Here is a 19,227-nt window from a genome sequence, read left to right as displayed (position 1 = left end):
ACACTTTTTCAACCCCTGCACATGGTTTGTGGTCAGTTATGGGCGGGGGCAGCTGGTATGGAGATGCCAAGAGAAGTTGCACTGTTAGGCAAGATGGGCACAGAGCACACGTCTGAAACCACCAGATTCACTCATAGAAGTTCTTCACCTTTAATCATATAACCTTAAAAAAAAGAAAAAAAAGACTGAGGTCAGTGCCCAAATCCCACCGATTTCTCTGAGTCTTGGTATGCGATAGAACTCTGCAGGTTCCATTCAAGAGAGGGGTGCGAGGGGTGTGAAGATTGTCTACGGTTATGTATGATCTCTATTATGACATTGACAATATAGAGAAGAGAACAGAGAGACTTGGCTCCAGTCACATAGAATTGCCAATGGGTATGCAGGCTCAAGAGCCAGCCTGCCTGGGTTAGAATCTCCGCAATGCTACTTTGGAACCGAGTCCCAGGAAGAGCCCTGGAAATTAGAGCTTTTGAAACCTTTGTTCCAACTCTTCCTTAAATGTGTAATCTTAAACAGACTAACTATGCTGCCTCTCAGTTTTCTCCCTAGTAAAACAGAATTGATAATGTCTCCCTCATGGTGTTGTTCTGAATATTAAATCAAAGTCCTGTTCCAGTGGTTGCTACACAGCAGATGGTCAGTAAATGCTACTTCTCTACTTCTGCCCTCCACTTCTGGTTAGCAATACTCTGAGAAATATGAAGGTCTGTGTAGGATAGAATGGTTTTTCTGTGTCATTCTTAGTCAAAATCAGCACTAGTATTTGGGATGGTATGAAGAACAGAAAATTGACCTTTCATAGTAGGCAAATCATTACTATAGGGTTCTAGCAGCCAGTGTCCCACTGTTAGATGTATGTATGTGTTTCACAGATGTTCCCCTTCTATCAAAGAAAGTTATGAAGACCCAGAGCTATCAAATTTTAGAATGGAAGGGACCATTAATATAGGGACCAACTTGCTTTTCCATTTACCCACTCTACCTCTTGTAAATACTGTACAATGAGGTCATATTGTCTTCTGATTATTTCCTAAGTGCACCTTCAACATATCTTCACTATTTTGGTCTTTGCCATCCCGCTTCTTCTACCTGGAGATCATTTCCCCCAGGTTTCAGCCAAGGCAAACTCATCCTTTGTTTAGGGGCCAGGGAGGTTTGAAACACAGACACACGCACACAGACACACACACACACACACACACACACACACACACACACACCAAAAATCTTCTTATATGCCTCTCATGGCTTTTCCAAACAGGGGTTTGACCTCTCTCTGAATTTCTGGAGTTCCTACTACATTAATACTCCTCGTTTGCCCCCTTGACTTTTGGTTATTTGTGTCAAGTCTCCTCTCCTCTGCTGGCTTGCTTGCTCCTTGAGGGCAGGGTCCTTATCTACTACTTTATTACATCATGGGCTACTTAGCTCAGAAGCTGGCAAAGCAGAGATTTGCTGCATAGTTAATGATTAATTAGCATTAATTAATTAAGGTATGCATTTATAGAGGAATACTGAACCACCAGAATCAAGTCTAATCACGGACTTTTCCTTTTTGTAGTTGTGATCCACGTGATTCAGTGATGTCTGACATGTACTTTTCTTTCCTAGAAATCATCACAAAACTGGGATAAAAGGCTAAGTATTGATTCTTCGCTCCCAAGTGGCTTCGCTAGTCCGACAGATGAACTACCTCCCACTCGTATCAAGGAAAGTCACATTTTGGAAGGACTAAGAAAGCTACAGAAGCGAAAGGTGTTACTTGAACCCCCGTCAGTGATAACAAAATGGGGTTATAAAGATTGCATGAACTCAAATGAAGGAATATATTCTCCAGGAATTAAGAGTAGCAGCATCAAGGGGTATCCCCCCTGCAAACCAACTGACACGAGGAGCCCCAGCAAGGAGCCCCACGAGACATTTGTCTATGACACAGATTCCCACGATGATGCTGATGAGGACTCTTCCTCCTTAGCCTTGCTCCAGGCAGCTCCAAACCAGGGCTGCAGGCTGCACAGTCATAAATTAACCCACAGTGTTTCTGACAGCCTATTTGGCTGGGAGCTGAATAGAAAACACTTTACAGAAGGTATGTCCTCAGTTTACCCCAGGGAAAGGCCTGAGAATCGGACCAGTTGTGCCAGCAACTGCCCCTTGGAGAGGATGCTGTGCCCAAGTGTGCAGGCGCCTCAAGTACAGAGAGAGAGGGAGCCACGCGGTCAGGGCCATGTGGCTCTCAGTCTACAGCTTTCAGACACCGATGACAATGAAGCCTTTGATGAATTGCACATCGGTAGCAGTGACGAGAAAAGCCATTCAGACTTGTCACTGACTGCTGACACTGACAGATCCATGGAGAATCTGGACATCCTTATGGGATTTGGAAAATCTCAACTGGGGTCTCCTGATGAGGAGGAAAAACAAGTGCCCATCCCCTTAGAGAGTAGACCAAAGACGTTTAGCTTCATTAAGCAGCAAAGGGTTGTAAAAAGGACTTCTTCAGAAGAATGCATTACCGTCATATTTGACGCGGAAGATGGCGAGCCCATTGAATTCAGCTCTCACCAGACTGGCTTTGTCACTGTTACCAGAAATGAAATTTCCATCAATCCGGCCCCTACTGGACCCAAGGCAGAACACACTGAAATTTTACCTCAGGGAATGGCTCATTTACAGCCAGGAGCTGCAGCAAGAGACTACACTTTCTTGAAGAGACCCGAAGAGGAAACTGAGAAAAACATTCCAAAAGATGACATAGATAATGTTACTGTGGCACCCACTGGCTCTTTCAGCCCCAGGACAGTCACACAAAATACTCAGCGACCAAGACCGGCCAAACCAACGCTCACTGTGTCATGCCAGAGTAATTCTAGGTCTTCAGTGTCCATGGGTATCTGTCAGAAACAAAGTCTGACAAAAATCCCTGCCAGGGGCAAGTCTTCACCTCAGAAATCAAAAATGATAGAGCCTGAACTCTCCTCACGAGTGCCCTCATCGGGCCCAGTGTCTCTTGAAAAATCACCAGCCTTAGCTCCTGGGAAGCTCTCACGGTTCAAGAAGACTGAGGGCCCAGCACCCCTTTTTGATTTGCAGCCAGATTCACACATTCCAAAACACCCTGGCCAACTTCCTCATGGCTCCAAAATGTCCAGCAGAAAGGATTGGGTCCAGTGCTCCAAGAGTCAGATTCCAGCATCACAGTTACTGCCAAGGCCCCTCAATGAGCCAGGTGACAATGGAGAACCCCCGACGAGGGACAAACACTGTGACCCTGGGCCAGAGGCAGGGATGAAATCACCTTCCCCCCCACCCCCTCCAGACAGGTCAGGCTCCCTTCTCATCAGGCCCAGTTATGACTATTTGCCACCACCCTCATCTGCCAAGCCTGACACCAGGGTCCCCAATGAAACAGCAAGGACCATATTCAAATCCCCACCTCTGAAGGGATCCTCTGCTCCTATTATCTCTTCTAATCAGATCATGACAGAAGTGCCAGGGAAGAAACCTTCTGTGGCCTTCAAAAAGCCTATCTTCACTCACCCTCTGCCCTCCACAGAAAGAGTGATTCAAACCAGATGTTCCGCTCATACCCCAACCAGCTCATTTGCTGTGATGGCCCCAGGGCCCCTAAAGGTCTCTCCAAAGAGAGGTGTCCCCAGAACCCCACCTCACCAAACGCTTGGGATCACACAAGCAGACACAGGGCTACGGACTCCCAAGAATTGTCCTTCAGCCCCTGAGCCACTGGAAATATCGTCCCCCAAAAGTGTGTCCCCAGGAAGAAAAGGACAAATGAATGACTGTGTCCCCACCTCACCCAAGCCTGCCTTCTTAGGGGCGAATGAGTCACCATCATCTCAGGGTAACAGTCACTCATCATCACCCTCCTCCAAAAGCCATAACACCCCACAAGGTTGTCAAAGCGCTCATGAGAAAGGGCTGAAAACTCGCCTCCCAGTTGGGCTCAGAGTTCTCATGAAATCTCCCCAATTGCTCAGGAAAAGTTCTACAGTGCCAGGGAAACATGAAAAAGACAGTCTGAATGAAGCCTCTAAAAGCTCTGTGGCTGTGAGCAAGGCTAAGCCAGAGGATGCTGGGAATCCAGTGAGCATGGAGACCACAGTGGGAGAAAGAAATGTGACTCCACTGTGTTTTCAGGCACAAGGCAGTTTGGCTGAAGGGCTTCCCCTGGAAACGGCAATGCCAGCGTCATTGGACAATAGCATCCTTGGGGCTGATGGAAAAGATGGGGTAGAAAACAGGGCTGTGAAAAGATCCCTTTCCTCCAATAAGCCACACTTAAAACCAGCTCTAGGCATGAATGGAGCCAAAGCCCGCAGCCAGAGTTTCAGTGCTCACTCGAGTGACAAGCCCCCTACTCCCCCCATGGAAGGGCCAGGCAAAGTTCGAACTCAGATTATTACCAACACCGCTGAGAGAGGCAACTCCCTCACCCGACAGAGCTCCTCCGCGGAAGTCTCGCCCAACAAGACTCCTTCTGCTCCCATGTCTGACAGTCTCCCCAGTGTGGGGAGGCCTCTGGGACATCTCTCCACCAGGCAAGGCTCCCTAGGGAGTGCAGGCAGCAGCCCCAGTAGCCAGCATGGGAGCCCAAGCAAGTTGCCTTTGAGGGTCCTTCCAACATCTGAAGGGCTCCTTGCCCCCTGTGGAATGGAAGACAAGCAGGGCTATGCAGAGGGAGGATGTCCCACCATGGCTGTCCCTGAGGAACCAAACAGTGACCACTACACATGCCCACCCGCCCCAACAGATTGCCCACGAGCCCCGCAGAATCCGGGGAGGACAGAGCGTCCACACAGTTTTGAAACAAGCAGGACCTCCAAGCTAGAAACTTCTGGAAGGTGTCCAGATACTTCTACAACCAGGACTGGTGCTGTGAGCCCCGAAGCCCCCCTCTCACCCACAATTGAAGAAAAGGTCATGTTGTGCATTCAGGAAAACGTGGAAAAGGGCCAAGTGCAAACAAAGTCCCCCTCTGTGGAAGCGAAGCCAAAGCCGGGGCCTTCTTTAGCCAGCTGGTTTGGTTTTCGGAGGAGTCGACTTCCAGCTCTCAGTAGCAAGAAAATGGATGTCTCCAAAACCAAAGTGGAAAAAAAGGATGCAAAAGGTTTGGGGTTTGGAAACAAACAGCTAAAATCGGAGAGAAAAAAAGAGAAAAAGAAGCCTGAGCTGCAGTGTAAAATGGAAAATGAGCTTGCCAGGAACACTAGGTTGGCACAGAGTCCGGACAATAGTTTACAAAGCAAAAATAATTTGAAGACCCCACAAGACGTCTATGACCAAACGAAATTTGAACCAAGAAGTAGACCCAGCCCTGTCACATGTTCAACGAAAGATACATTTATGACGGAACTTTTGAACAGGTAAGGTCTTGGCAAAGAGGGTGGCAATGTCAAGGGGTCCCCCCCAAAACAGGGAGAGTCGTTTGCTTCCTGCACATGAAATGCTGGTCAAGCATGTTTTCATGCAAACAGAAATGCACAGTGGCAGCAGTCTTTTGTACATTAGCCAGAATTTAAACAATGAAATAAAAGTTAGCCATAAAATGATAATTTAGTCCATGTTACTTTGTTAACCAAATCAATGGTCTTTGAAATTAAAGAATGGTAAGTTTTATCAAGGTTGATAGAAATTCAGCCTACACTGGGACCGTGGATTGTACCCACATGGCATGAAATGGAAGAAAATTACACATACGTTTTAAGGTATGCCGACCTCATTGATTGTGCCAAGCAAGCAAACGTATACTTAGAAACGTTCCAGAGGTAATTACATTTCCTGCTGATCTCAAGCCAGACATGTATTTAGCAATCACTCTTCAGTGGCTTTTATTTTGCTCCCTCCTTCCCCCATCTCACAAGCAGTAAGTAAGTAAGTAAGTAAATAAATAAATAAATAAATAAATATCAAATCTAAACTGACACACTCCTGGGATGTCAGATGAAGATCTGATCAAGGCCACTGACAAACATTTATCACTCAAAGGTTTAAAGACAAAGAGATACAAAGAGGCTACCTTAAACATCAAAGGATTGGGAAAAGTAGTGATTGAAGAAGAGCAATGTAATTTATCAGAGGAATCACTTTCTACCTGCAGAGTTGATAAGAAAGCCGCTCAACAGACAGAAAGTGGATCAAATAATGTTTCCTGCAGGAGTGTGTTAAAGGGCAGCTCCCAGGGTTCCTGCCTCACCAGCAGCTCTCCGAGCACTCAAGGAAACCACAAGAAAAACATCAAAACCAAAGCCGATGTGGAAATACCGAAAAGCTCCCTGGTAAGTGCTCCCCCCATCTTGGTTATGAAGTGAATCTGGTTGGGTTCTTTCTAGCTAAGCTGATGGCAATGTACAAGCACAAGATTATCGGGTGAATGGGGGGAGAAAGTTCAAGGAAAAGGAGAGACACCTGGTGACAGCAGAGAAGTGAGAGCAATATTGCAAATGGAGTCGCTGCCTCCAGGATCTTTTCTGGGTTAGCTGCCTTTCAGGGCAGTATAACCAGAGTGCCTGCAACTGACAGGCTGGTGTCATCTTCAGATTAGGCTCCTGTGCAGGGGATTTGTTTTGATGATCATTTCCTTCATTTCCATGGACATGATTATAAAACATAATAGTGCTAAACAATTGGAGAGATTGTTGGCTATTTTGATGGCTCGATTTAAGCACTGTTCTTTTTTTTTTTTTTTTTTTTCTGAAAGCTGTATGTACCAATTCCTCTCACCTAGACAGAAAGTATTGAAGAAATCTATTTTGGAACTTGATTCCCTATTATTGAGTCTCTTAATTATGAAGTGAAAAGCTCAACTCAGGGGTAATTTCTTTTAAGAAATGAAAGGGCCTGGGTAGCTCAGTTGTTAAGTGGCTAACTCTTGATTTTGGCTCAGGTCATGATCTCATGATTCATGAGATCTGGTCCCAAGTCTAGCTCTGTGATGACAGCATGGAGTCTGCTTGGGGTTCTCTATCTCCCTCTCTCTCTTCCCCTGCCCTGCTCATGTGAGCTCGCTCTCTCTCTCTCTCCCTCTCCCTCTCCCTCTCCCTCTCCCTCTCTCAAAAATAAATATTTAAAAAATGAAAGAGTATTTTTATATTTCCCCAGGATATGCTTGTTTCAAATAATATTTTGGTTTTAAAATTACCTTAAATTGCATTTGCTCTCCTTACCTTCTTTCTGTTCTTGCATAATTGATTTGGTGATATTTATTGTTCCTTTGTATAAGTTTTGAAGCACTTCCACAAACAAAAAGAAATTCTTTTTATAGAATTACTGTATCCATATGTTTTTGTAGTATAATAAAAGAGATTGTAAAATATGGTACATACTACCATTTTCTTAGGGAAAACCTGAAATATAAAGTAATTATACATTTTTTTTTCTAGAGTGTATCACAGGAGATTTTAGAAGTAGTCATGATTGGCATTCATTATTATTAATTACTAGTTTAATGAATTCTTGATATTTAGGGTCCCTTAGAATTTCATAGACATAAATTAATTTAACACAAATGCACATTTTTCTTTCAAATAGCTTTGGACTCGGAAGAGCTATAAAGTTTTTGGTTTTTTGTTTTTTTTTTTTTTTTTCAAATGCTCTGAAGTCATATTGCAAACTAGGTTCTTGCAAAAGTTCCCCCCCCCCTTTTTCTTCTGGGCTTCCATGGTATCCTCCCTTCTTTGAAAATGTAGATGTCCCCCACGTTGTAAAATCACAAATTATAAGCATATGTAAGGCTGCCCTTGTAGTGTCACCGAAAGGAAAGAGAGAATGAACAGTGTGGAAACGTGCAATATGCCAGAAATTCAATCCAACTGATCTCAAACTTTGATAGCCTGGCAGAGCCTCTTATCAGAGGCACTCAATTTAACTATGCCCCATTTAATATGTTTCTGACAGCTTAGGGTATATATCTTTGCTGCACAGAAATACCAAAAAAAAACAAAAAACCTTTGTTTGGCTTTCACAATTTCATTTTTACTTTCTCGTTACTTCCTAACACTACAGTAATTTCTGTGCTTTTTGTCTCTCGTCTTCAGTCTTTCGCTGAATTACTACATTTCAGGGTAGTAATAAGTGTCCTTTGGTCCTTCCAGAATATCAGCAAGAAACATTCTTATTATTTTCTGTGAAGTACAAAGATTACTTAACCACCCCAAAATACATAATCAATAGGGATATGCTAATTTTTTCTAGTTAGCTGCAAGAGGAAATTAGTCATGCTGGGAAGCTTTTCCATACAGAGGAATATTATTAACCTGGATAGTTGACCACCTAGTCTTTTTTTTTTTTTTTTTAATGTAAAATGCAGTGGGGTTTTTTTGTTTCATCTCCATAATCATCAATGTGGAATGGACTAAAATTACTAATTTCAGAAAGGACATTGCCATAGTCTCCTTTGGGACTAGTACAAGACTAGCAGTGAAAACCTATTTATTATATGTTATCAGCCTGTACAGGAAGGAAATTAGTTGCAAAATAGGATATATTCTAATACCATAGCACATTGATGGGAATGCCCATGAACCTCTTAAAATTCAGAGTTTGAGGGAATTTTCCCCTACTAGAGCTCAAGGTAAATTTCCCATTTGCTTATTTTAAACTCTATTGCAGAGAATCTTTCTGACAGTATTCACTCGGGATGAAAACAGTAGCTACGCATAATACATTACGTGTCACATGGGTTTTGTTTTGTTTTGTTTTTTAGTAAAATCACTGTTCAAAATGTTATAATATACCACCATCTCTTCCCTTTACACACCAAGACTATATTCAGTTATGAGGGTCCTCAGGGATTGTATTCTAATCTATGCTGATACATGAGCATTTCCATACATGTAACAAATTCATGTATGTAGCAGACCTGCACTGCATTCACTGGTAGCTGCATATCAATACCCATTTTCAGGATTGCTAGATACATTTTAAAATATGTGTAAAAGTCCCATTAATTCTTTGCTGAATTCAATCTTTTTCTCTTTTCAGAACCTTAATTAGAGGCTTATGTCCCCATTTAGGCCATCATTCACAGACCACTTAGCTCTAATTTTTGTGTAATTTAGACAAGGGCCATGTTACTTTGTACTTCTACTTGAATTATATAAAATCATGACAAGAGGGGAAAAGGCATCCCCAGGAAAGATTGCATAGGTATTAAGTAAATAAGAAAGAAAGAAACGCACTCTATTTGCTATGTGTTATAAATCCTTCCTTCCTATGGATTCAGATAATTTTGTGTAATAAGAAGTCTCAAGGGAAGACAGCTCCAGGCTCCTACTTGACTATCACTGGACAAAATAAAAATTGTTAACAAAATTAACAAGATCGTATACCTTCTTCATGCACTGGGCAGAGATGGCCGTTTTAATATGGGTATTTTAATTTAAATTATGAGTATTTTTTTCAGCCAGTGTCCCATAGTGTGAAAAAAATCACATATGCTAATAAAAAAAGCATCAAATACTATCCCATGAAAATGATACGGTGGTGATGAAATAGCATAAAATAGTACAATAATTATGCAAATTGTTATCATCTTATTAAGTTCTGCAAAATATTGTAATTTCAACATCCTTAATTGAACAGTTCTGTACTAAATGCATTTTGATGCTAATAAGAAGCATGCATATTTTGCCCTCCTCCTGCAAATTTTTTTAAATGACTAACTTTTCTAAAAGTAATGCCTTTTAGAGTTTTCTTTCCAAAGATCGCTTCTTGTCTCACTTAGGTTCATTATATTCTGTTCTTTTGCAATAAATGTTGACAATACAATGTTGTTTTTTGGGAAGCAGTTTATGTTGGGATGATTTATAGAAGACATAGAAGCAGAATTCCAAATGAAGGGTATCCCCAAATGTTGTGTGTGTGTCTGTGTGTGCGTGTGTTGAATTATTTTTTCCATTTTCCTCCAGGGTCCTTTGTAAACTCATTCCTCCCTGCCTTTTCTAATTGTAGGGGTGAATAGAATATAATGGGCACAGTGACACTTTACTGGTTTCCTGTTAGGGATTAGTATTTGGTACAGTTCTTGACTACAACTGCAGACCCCAAAAGATGGACAGAAGTTGGAGGTGTACCACTAGAAGGCCCCTGACATACTGACAACAAACTTAAACCAAAAATAGCCCATAGTTATTGCTTGAATTACCTGCTACTTCTTATCAAATCGGACATTACTGACATTAGGTTGTGTCTGTTTCTGGTAGAACAATGCTGGAGAAAATTCTACATCTCTAATCACTATTCTGAGCCAAACTTCTGGGTTTTGTGACCACTCCTATCTTTGAAGGGCTTCGTCACATGAAGATCGTCCCACTTGTGCCTATCTTTGGCAAGTTCTTAATCTTGAGTTGGCAGCCCCTGGATCCCCAGCAAAGTTCCTACAATGACTCACCAATACCCAGACCCTGTGTGATCAAGAATGAAAATTCATTTTAAATTCAGCCGATGAAAAATATAATTAGCAAGGGGAATCTGCTGCCAAAACAAATCATGCCCCTCGTTTCCGTTGGCAAATGGATTTTTTTTAATTCCTCGCCACTTCACATTGGAATCTACTTGTACAGATGATTAGAACCAACAAGTATGCCATTCTGAGGCATGCCTCATTTTCCACTCCTTTGCTAGTTCTTCACCCATCTTTGGATTTTCCTCTCATGGGTCATCTACTCCTCACGGGTCATCAGCCTAGGAAAGCTGAAAGAACCAGGGACCTTGTCTACAAGCCCTGTTCCTCTGATAAATACCCAGAGGCCACGTTTAACATTTGCTGTTAAGCACAGAACGCCCTAGAAAAGTTCTGACAGAGAGCTGAAAGGTAGGACAAAAGGATGGCCTTTTTTTTCTGTCTTGAATATGATACTTGGAGAAAAGTGGTGGTGAAGTTCCACAGATTGGTTAGGAAACAAGAAGGGAAGGGAAGCAGGGAAGTTACACACACACACACACACACACACACACACACACGCACATGTGCGCACGCACACACACATACATACACTCGGAAAATTTTTGCTACTCTTAAATAAAAATGTTGCTTATATATACGTGGAGTACTGCCTACATATCTAACTGCCAGACACTAAAAAAATATCCTAGTTCTTGGGAAGGTCTAGAAAGGACATCTGTGGCAGTATCATGCACTATGAAAAATTTAATTATAGCAATGAATAGGGGCCAGGAGTGCCCCCTCTAAAACTGAAATCCTTTCTGACCTTGAAGAGATCACTAACCCTGTATGAGCCTCTTTTCCTCATCTGTAAGATGAGAGTCTTATTTTAATTATTGGAATCTTTAGTTTAGAATCTCACAGGCTGATAAAGATGATGATTCATCTACATTCCAGCAGGTTAGCAGGGCACCCCCAGTTTAGGAAAACCTAAAGGCAATATTATTTTACATAACAGGTAAGGAAAAACATTAAGTATGTTGGCATAAGAGTTGGTATGCACTGAAAATACAAACAGATTTCCTTGATGTGTCTATAAATGAGGTTGGAAGCTTCAGATTGGGTTGATGGAAATGAAGGTGTTTGGGGATCCCTTTTTCAGTGAGTCTTTTGATCGCCTTGTCACAAACAGATCCCTGAGCTAGGCAAAGCTTGGAAGGCAAATAAGTAACACATTAGCCTTGCTGATGCTCATGGCATTTTTCTTCTCTGCTCTGCATGAATGTCCACTACTGAAAACAGAGATTATTGATGAAGCCTTCCCCCCCACCACACCCTGCCCCGTTCCCTAACTTTCCTCTTCTGGACATGCTAACAAACAGGGGGATGCCTGCAGAGCAAAAGGCTGATGAGGAAAGAAAGTGAGGAAGCATGGCCTCTGGATATTGAACCCTTGGTCTCTCCTTGTGAGGTTCAGGTAGCCATCTACATACTCTCTTGAGTCAACCACCGTCTGACTATCAGCATATACAGAATAAGCACCAATTACATTCTGATATAGGGACTGCAGTCTTAAGATATAAATATTGGTCTTATTCCATTAAATATGAAAAATAGGTAAAAGCTAAATGTATCTCAAGGTCATTATGCACCATATGACTTTCAACATTGCAAGTATGAAATAAGAGTTTCTTGGCGTTCCACTCAAGCCCCTGCACATGTCCGCTGACAGCCTCTAATGCATGCGCCTAAGCAGAACTCCATTGCATTCAGTGCATGGTTCACATCATTATCATTGGCTGCCCAGGTGACCGATGGGGATATATTTTAAAAGGGCTTTTTGGGTCATTCTGCCAAGGACCACAAGCTGCCTTGATATTGAAGCCAAGTCTACTGGCATAGTCAAATGGACATTTGAGAACAACAAATTTCCCTCAAATGAACACAAATCTGGAGTTGGTACTACTGAGTTTGAATCCTGGTTCCACCACTCGGGTAATTACTTGTCTGTTTCTTCAGGAGGAGGAGGAGGCTAACAATAGCACCTAGCATTATTCTAAGGATTATGAGATCATAGGCATTAAGAGCTCAAACAGCTCCTGCTCTATAGTATTTAAGAGCTTGCTTTTTAAATTATGGCTGGTACCGGGGCACCTGGGGGGCTCAGTCGGTTAAGCATCTGACTCTTCTGCTCAGATCATGATCTCACGGTTTGTGAGTTTGAGCCCCACATCGGGCTCTGCACTGACAGCTAAGAGCCTGCTTGGGATTCTCTCTCTCTCTCCTTCTCTCTCTGCCCCTCCCCAACTCTTGCACTTGCTTTCTCTCTCTCTCTCTCTTTCTCTGAAAATAAATATACTTTAAAAAATCTTAAATTACGGTTGGTACTGATAATGTTATTGTTGCTACTACTGTCACTAGATTGAGAAGGAGGGGACCTGAGTTGTAATCCCAGCATTTCCACTTGCAATATGTTTATGGAAACTTACTGGATCTCAGAATTCTCATTTGTAAAACACTGTGACTTTATTCAGGTCTCTAGAGTTCTGCTGAATGCTACCCCATTCAGCATCTGGATATTTCAACTGAAATATAAGGGGAATGTTTTTGACCTAAAAAATCGATATAAATATGTCACTGCTCTAGTCCACTAAGCATACATCATAGTCACCTTATGTTTCATCACAGAAAGAACAAAAAAAATAATTTTCTTAGAGAGTTACATTCCAGGAAAGGGTCAGGAGATCTAAATATTTCTTTCTTTTTATTAAAATAACTTGTGGTGAAAGTCACTGTCTCTGGAGGAATTATATGTCCTTTGACTTTAATTTTTCCTAACAGCTATGACTTTATTAAGTATTAAAAGCCAAAGCTATTATCTCTAATTTTTTTTGGAGAATTAGTTACCCTGAAAATCCTCATTTTCAGGTCTGGGGTTATATTTCTGAAAATATGCTCTTGTGATTAAAACTTGTCAGAAAGCCAAGTGAATGAAGAATCTTTGTATACGTATATGTACATACACACGCTGAGTCACACATGCCCACATTTGTTACAGAACCAACCACCATTCTGAGGATTGCGGACAATCTGTTGAATGTAATAAAGAAGAACTTACAGTATTTTCTTCTTGCCGCAGGTAAAAGAAGCAAACGGAGACCTGCAAGAGGATGAAGATGTGATCGCGGAGCCCACATTTCAGAGCCACATCATAGGTAACCATCCACGTCATGTACATCTTCATGGGTGATATTTTTTTAATGCAACCTTCTTGCAGACACAGTGTGTTCCTACAGAGCACGTCCCATGCCTCACCTCTGTGAGCACTGGGTCTTAACCTCTCACACAGGCTTCCTTTTATCTTCTCAGACATTGGAAGCTACCATAAAGTAAGTGGTTCAAAGCAGGACCTATAGAGAAAACATGCGTGTTTTCAGAGCAATGCGCTGCAAACTGATGAGAAGCAGGTACTTGTCAGGATGAAATGAAAACAATACTGAGTGTAAATAATTTCTCTGAGGAAAAAAATCAACTTTGAATCGATCCAGCTTCTATAATTGTCTCAAGAAGCATTCTGCACAACTGCCATAGAAATGTGGGGTGGTAGCTTTCTTAAATGGGATCATTTTTTAATTGAATATGTTTTACACACAGAACCTAATAGATTTCGGTGTACATGGCTTGCCGAAACTTCACAACTCATTTTCTTCATCATTTCTGTTAGAACCCTGATTACAAGTATCCGTGTGTGTGAAATAAGTTTGATTCATCAGCTATTTCTTAAAATCGTGCCTAGGCCTAGGTGGAAGGACCTCAGCTTCCCAACAGGAAAACACTTTGCTGACCTTTTGCTGACCTGTTTTCAGCAGCCAGGAGGTAACTGGTGGAGTAGTTGTCTGTGACTATAATCCTTGTCAGGTGATAGCAGCCACCTTGGACGATGACAGAATTAGTTTTTCCTCAGGCTCTAAAAATAGCTATGAAAGCAAGCATGCCAATTAAGGAGGTTTACACCAGATACCAAGGCATGATGGAATAATTTCTTCCAATCACATTTGGGTATAGCAGTTGATATCGAATCCTATGTTCTAGGGCATGACAGCCCCACACATTTCCAGTTTCTAGTCTGGTTAGAGTATCCACTGCTCCTGTATCTTCAGCTGCCAGCTCCAAGCACCTCCCCACTCTTTGGGTCCTATAGAGACCCTCCATGGCTGGTTTTCTCGTGTACCCGGAAGTCTTCTGCAAACTGTAATTTACAGTTTCTCTCAGAGAGTTATTGTACCCCCACAGCTTAATGAGACCGGCACTCCATTATTATTCTTTCCATTTGTAATTGAGGAGCCAAAAACCTTAACAAACAGCTGAATGAGTGCAGTCTGAATAAGATTATTATTCCAAGAAGACATCTTTTATTATAGTTGTCAATGTAAAATGCTTAAATTGGTATCAGTTCTGCGTAGCTAGCTAATATGCAAGTTAAATATTGTTTAACAACCTTCAAACATGACACTATGTAATGCCCTGCTGGATCATCATTTTTCTATAATGAGGTGTTCTCGGGCCTGTAAAATAACATATAAAATTAGAGGCTGATTTTTTTTCAAGAGAACTACAGTAATGTATGCTTTCGTAGGCTAGTGATTTTTTAGGTTTGCATTGTTTGACCCAATAGCTAGTCGCCACATGTCGCCATTTCAGGTTCAGTTCTAATTCATTAAAACTATGTCATATTAAAAATTCAGTTCCTCAGTGGCACTGCACACATTTCAAGTGCTCACTGGCTACATATCCTATGTGGTCTGTGTGCACATTTCCATCATCACACAGAGCTCTGTTGGAAAGTGCTGCTTTAGATTACTCTCCTGGAAGTAAATTTGGACCATGCTTATGACAGAGACCTGACCTGGTCTTCACACTATGGAGATTTATCTCCTCAAACTAGGGGGGAACTATGTGAATAAGCTGCTATCGGCTACCAATAAAACAACAACTGCAAATCTGAGTAATCATTATATGGAATAAAGCCATTTGATCATTTTACACAATTAAAAAAACTGGAAGAAGGAAAACATGAAAGATGGGTAGCAGCTCAACAATGTTATCAAAAGCCCTGGCTTTTTGTCCTCAGACCTGTTGGGTTGCAAATTGATTTCCACCACTCTGGGCATTCCTTTATATTCAAGACGCAAAGTATAAGGAAGAGTAAAAGCTCCATCACAATCCACCCCCTAGACTCCATCTTACATGTCGTTGAGGAGAACCAGATTATAAAGACAATCCTAGCTGCAAAGGATGCTGGGAAAGTCAGTATATTGCTACTCTTTATTGCATAAGGTAGCAGAGAGAACAGGGTTGAGAACATTCCCTGGGTTAATCAATCCATAAGATCACTGCAAACCTTGTAAAAACTTCATCCATTTGAAGACTGAAGGAGACTCAACAAACAAGTGGGTATTTCTCTTTATTCCACAAGAATGACTGAGAAGGTATTTTTAGCATGCTGGTAAACCCAATATTCTTCATTTTGTCTAAGCTAAGTATTGTCACATAGCCTCAAAATGTTATATAAGCATAGAATATGCTTTGCAACCGAGCAAATCTAAATATGTTATCCTTGTAACCAAATAACAGCTAATGTCATTAACAAAGAAGAATAATCAGAAAATTTGTGAATCTGAATGTTTACATTTTTGTCATGTTAGTTTAATCAAAATATTAGGAGTTGGTTATAACATGAAGTAGTGTTAACTAAGCCTGCTTTATATTGAAATTCAAGGTTCATAAATTAACTAAAATAATACAACTAGATTTTTTTCTTTAAAATCACCCTGATAAATGTCAGACTTCCACGTTAATAAACAACAAGAAAGTGACTAGCCCAGCCTAATAGAAGTGCTAACACAAATGATCACAAAGCTCGTATTTCTAATTGTTCTTTCCTGCTATTTAACTATAATAGGTTCACCCTGTGTAGTATATTAATTATCTAATGGGATTAAATGATCAGTAGGAATTCAAAAAACATTGTTTCATATTAAGAACACTGGCCAGTGATAGTATCAAAAATAATCCTCTAAGCAGAGGCAGAGGATCTGGAAATTCCTCTAAAGAGGAGGAAATGTCTTTGAGGAGTTTAAGGAAGAAACCAAGCAGAATTGAATGATATCCAAGAAAACAAGGATTCATGGTAGGCTCTAGTGAAATGAAGGATATGTATTATTTTCTCCAAATTTAAAAGAGTTACAAAGAATAATCTGTCCAATAGCCCAATGGTCAAATGTCCCAGTGCCCCATGGCTGCATGAAATCTGTTTACCCTCCCCTGTTGGCTGGTTGCCCTCGTTGTCTCTTAGTTCTAAAGGAAGGCTTCTGGCTCCTATGACCAAAGGAGAGCATGACAAAGGGCATTGTCTAGCCCCAAGAATCTGGCTTTCTTTGGGTAGCTCTGTGGAGTTGCTTGGTACCCTCCTACCCACCTCAGGAATTTCCCCCAAGTGATCTTTCTGTCCTCCTCCTTTTTCCATTCTTCCCCAAACTGGCCTTAGCCAGCAGCTAATATATTATGCAGGAGGATAACAGGTACTCAATAAAGATCTCCTTTGACTTACTTATCAGACTATTCACCAGTTTATTTCCATTTTCCCGGGACATTTCATTTCATTATCCCTTGCTCTCTCCTAGACTTTAGCTAAGCAATCTGGTAGACTAACTCACATCAGTGGAGTAATAGGTGAAGCAGGTATCTTTTCAGGTCACATATTTGCATTATAACAAAGACTCAAGAAAAGTTTTACCTCCAGCTAAGAGGAACTCTTGAAACTTTTATTAAAGTTTCAGGCATTCACATCACTGGTTTGAGCAAATTATGGGGTGAGGAAGAAAGGACAGAATTAACCTGATTTCAGACAATAAATAGCACAAGGCACAGTGCCAGGGAGGAAAAATTATTTTGTCATATAACTGTACTTTTGAGAAATAGACTGCCTGAAGGCTAAGCAGTGGGACAAAGCTGTGTTGAGCCAAGTAGAGAAGATTTAGATAACCGGCTACAATCACCATTTCACCTCTGCCTAATATACAGACCTCGTTCTCCTAACCTTTTCTCACTCAGCCATACAGCATGGAATCCACATAGCATTGTGCCCAGTCTGGAGTTTGATACAAACAGAAATGATGAAAGGGTCATATGACACATAGTTTCTATTGTCACATTCCAATGAAGGTCAAGGAATGCAGTAGCTTCTTCACACAGCAGAGGAGAGAAGGCCTGGACTGAGGTCAAAGTGTCTCTGGCTGTGGTTCTTAGGAGAGAAAGAGAAAGTCTCACAGACTCTTGAATCAAGTACCTCAGTTACATGGAGAATTTAAGAATCAAAACCTAGATGTGGATCTCATCTGAATGGAATGAGTTCTGGAACCTATCTTATTATATTAATATTGATGTGGTTTGGAGTGTTGGGGTTCAGAGCCTACGGCCAACATTCTTGAGATGTCTTCGGTGTAAAAAGGTGGTTTTATTAAAGCATAGGGACAGGATCATGGGAAGAAAAAGCTGCACTGGGGCTGTGAAGAGTGATCATATAAGATTTCTGTCCTCTGGAGGGGAGATATTAGGGCTCCAGGAAATTGAGTCTATAGGTTTCTAGAGATTGCTATTTTCTTGTAAATCATTAAGACAGTTGCAAACATATTGCAACACGGTTGGGGCTAGGGGGTGCAAGGGTGTTAGCTTTGCTTTGTCCTTAGCTTGCCTTTTGCTCCCTCATCAATATTAATGACCTAATACAGTATGGTCAACCGTCATTATCTGTACATAGATTATACAGCTTGAATTACCCAGACCACAATTATTTTCAATCCAAGACTGGATTTCCCTTAATTATTAGTATCAGTAGGGTTAGATTCAGATGGAAGTGAATGGTACCCCAAAATACAGCGGTTTAAATAACAACAGAATTTTCTTGCTGTCACACAGGACAATCCAGAAGAAGGTAATCCAGGATGTTAGGACAGTGCCAGACTTCTCCTATCTTGCCCCTCTGGTTTATATGTTTTCCATTCCCAAGGCCACTTCATGGTTCAAGATGGCTTGAAAAACCATTCACTTTCCAACCAGCAAGATCCCTTTGTGAATACTTCCTAGCAGTTGACCCATGCCTTCTGCCATTGGCCAGTATGTAGTACATAGGATAGGAAACATGCCAGGCAGCAAGCCATATGTCCAGGAGGAAAAACAAAAAAGGAAGTTCTTTGGAAGAAAGGGGCAATGGCTTTCAGAGGACACATACCATTTTTAGCCTGCTGCTCACCCCCTACCAAGCTTACCTCCTTGGTAGAAACATAAATTGTCACTGTAATTTAAGAAAACTATAGAAAATAAATTTGAAGAGTTTTTGGAAAATACAGAATTTTAATGATGTATGCTTAGTTTTTGTTTTGCATGACCTGAACAACCACTCTCTATGAGTATAGTTAATCTTGAGTAACTTTTTGAGAAAATATATTGATCTGGGATTAGTTTGCCACCACTGTGTCTATGAGTAATATATACTTAGTCACCCACAAAGTATATAAAGGCTCACATAAATCTTCTCTGAAATACAATGTATCTAGAATTTTCCTTTCTCTAGAATTAAAACCAAGAGGGTACCAGGCCTTTCAGGACTATAGGTGCTGGTCAATTAAAGTTAATGATAATAATCTGTCTCATTTTGAGAATATTACCAATTTTCCCCACTGAGAAAACTTGAAAAAATTTAGGAATTTTGTATACAGGGAGTGTCATTCATACTAAAAATAAAATTAAAGCATATTGTAGAA

At 41.1% G+C, this 19,227-nt stretch overlaps 1 protein-coding gene across 7 annotated transcripts in view; it reads left to right on the top strand.

Annotated features, from left to right (window-relative positions):
• The window catches only part of NCKAP5 (NCK associated protein 5), a 976,326-nt gene that overhangs the window by 864,883 nt on the left and 92,216 nt on the right, over positions 1-19,227 (top strand). For all 7 annotated transcript variants that reach the window (XM_045479574.1, XM_045479575.1, XM_045479573.1 and 4 more), the window contains 3 exons: positions 1,615-5,387; positions 6,122-6,299; positions 13,545-13,620. In XM_045479574.1, the coding sequence (XP_045335530.1) occupies positions 1,615-5,387; positions 6,122-6,299; positions 13,545-13,620 (4,027 nt within the window). The remainder of the gene's footprint in view (positions 1-1,614; positions 5,388-6,121; positions 6,300-13,544; positions 13,621-19,227) is intronic.

This window comes from Leopardus geoffroyi, chromosome C1, assembly GCF_018350155.1.
Source record: "Leopardus geoffroyi isolate Oge1 chromosome C1, O.geoffroyi_Oge1_pat1.0, whole genome shotgun sequence".
Classification (NCBI taxonomy): Eukaryota; Metazoa; Chordata; class Mammalia; order Carnivora; family Felidae; genus Leopardus; species Leopardus geoffroyi.
This window is presented reverse-complemented; position numbering and strand designations above follow the sequence as displayed.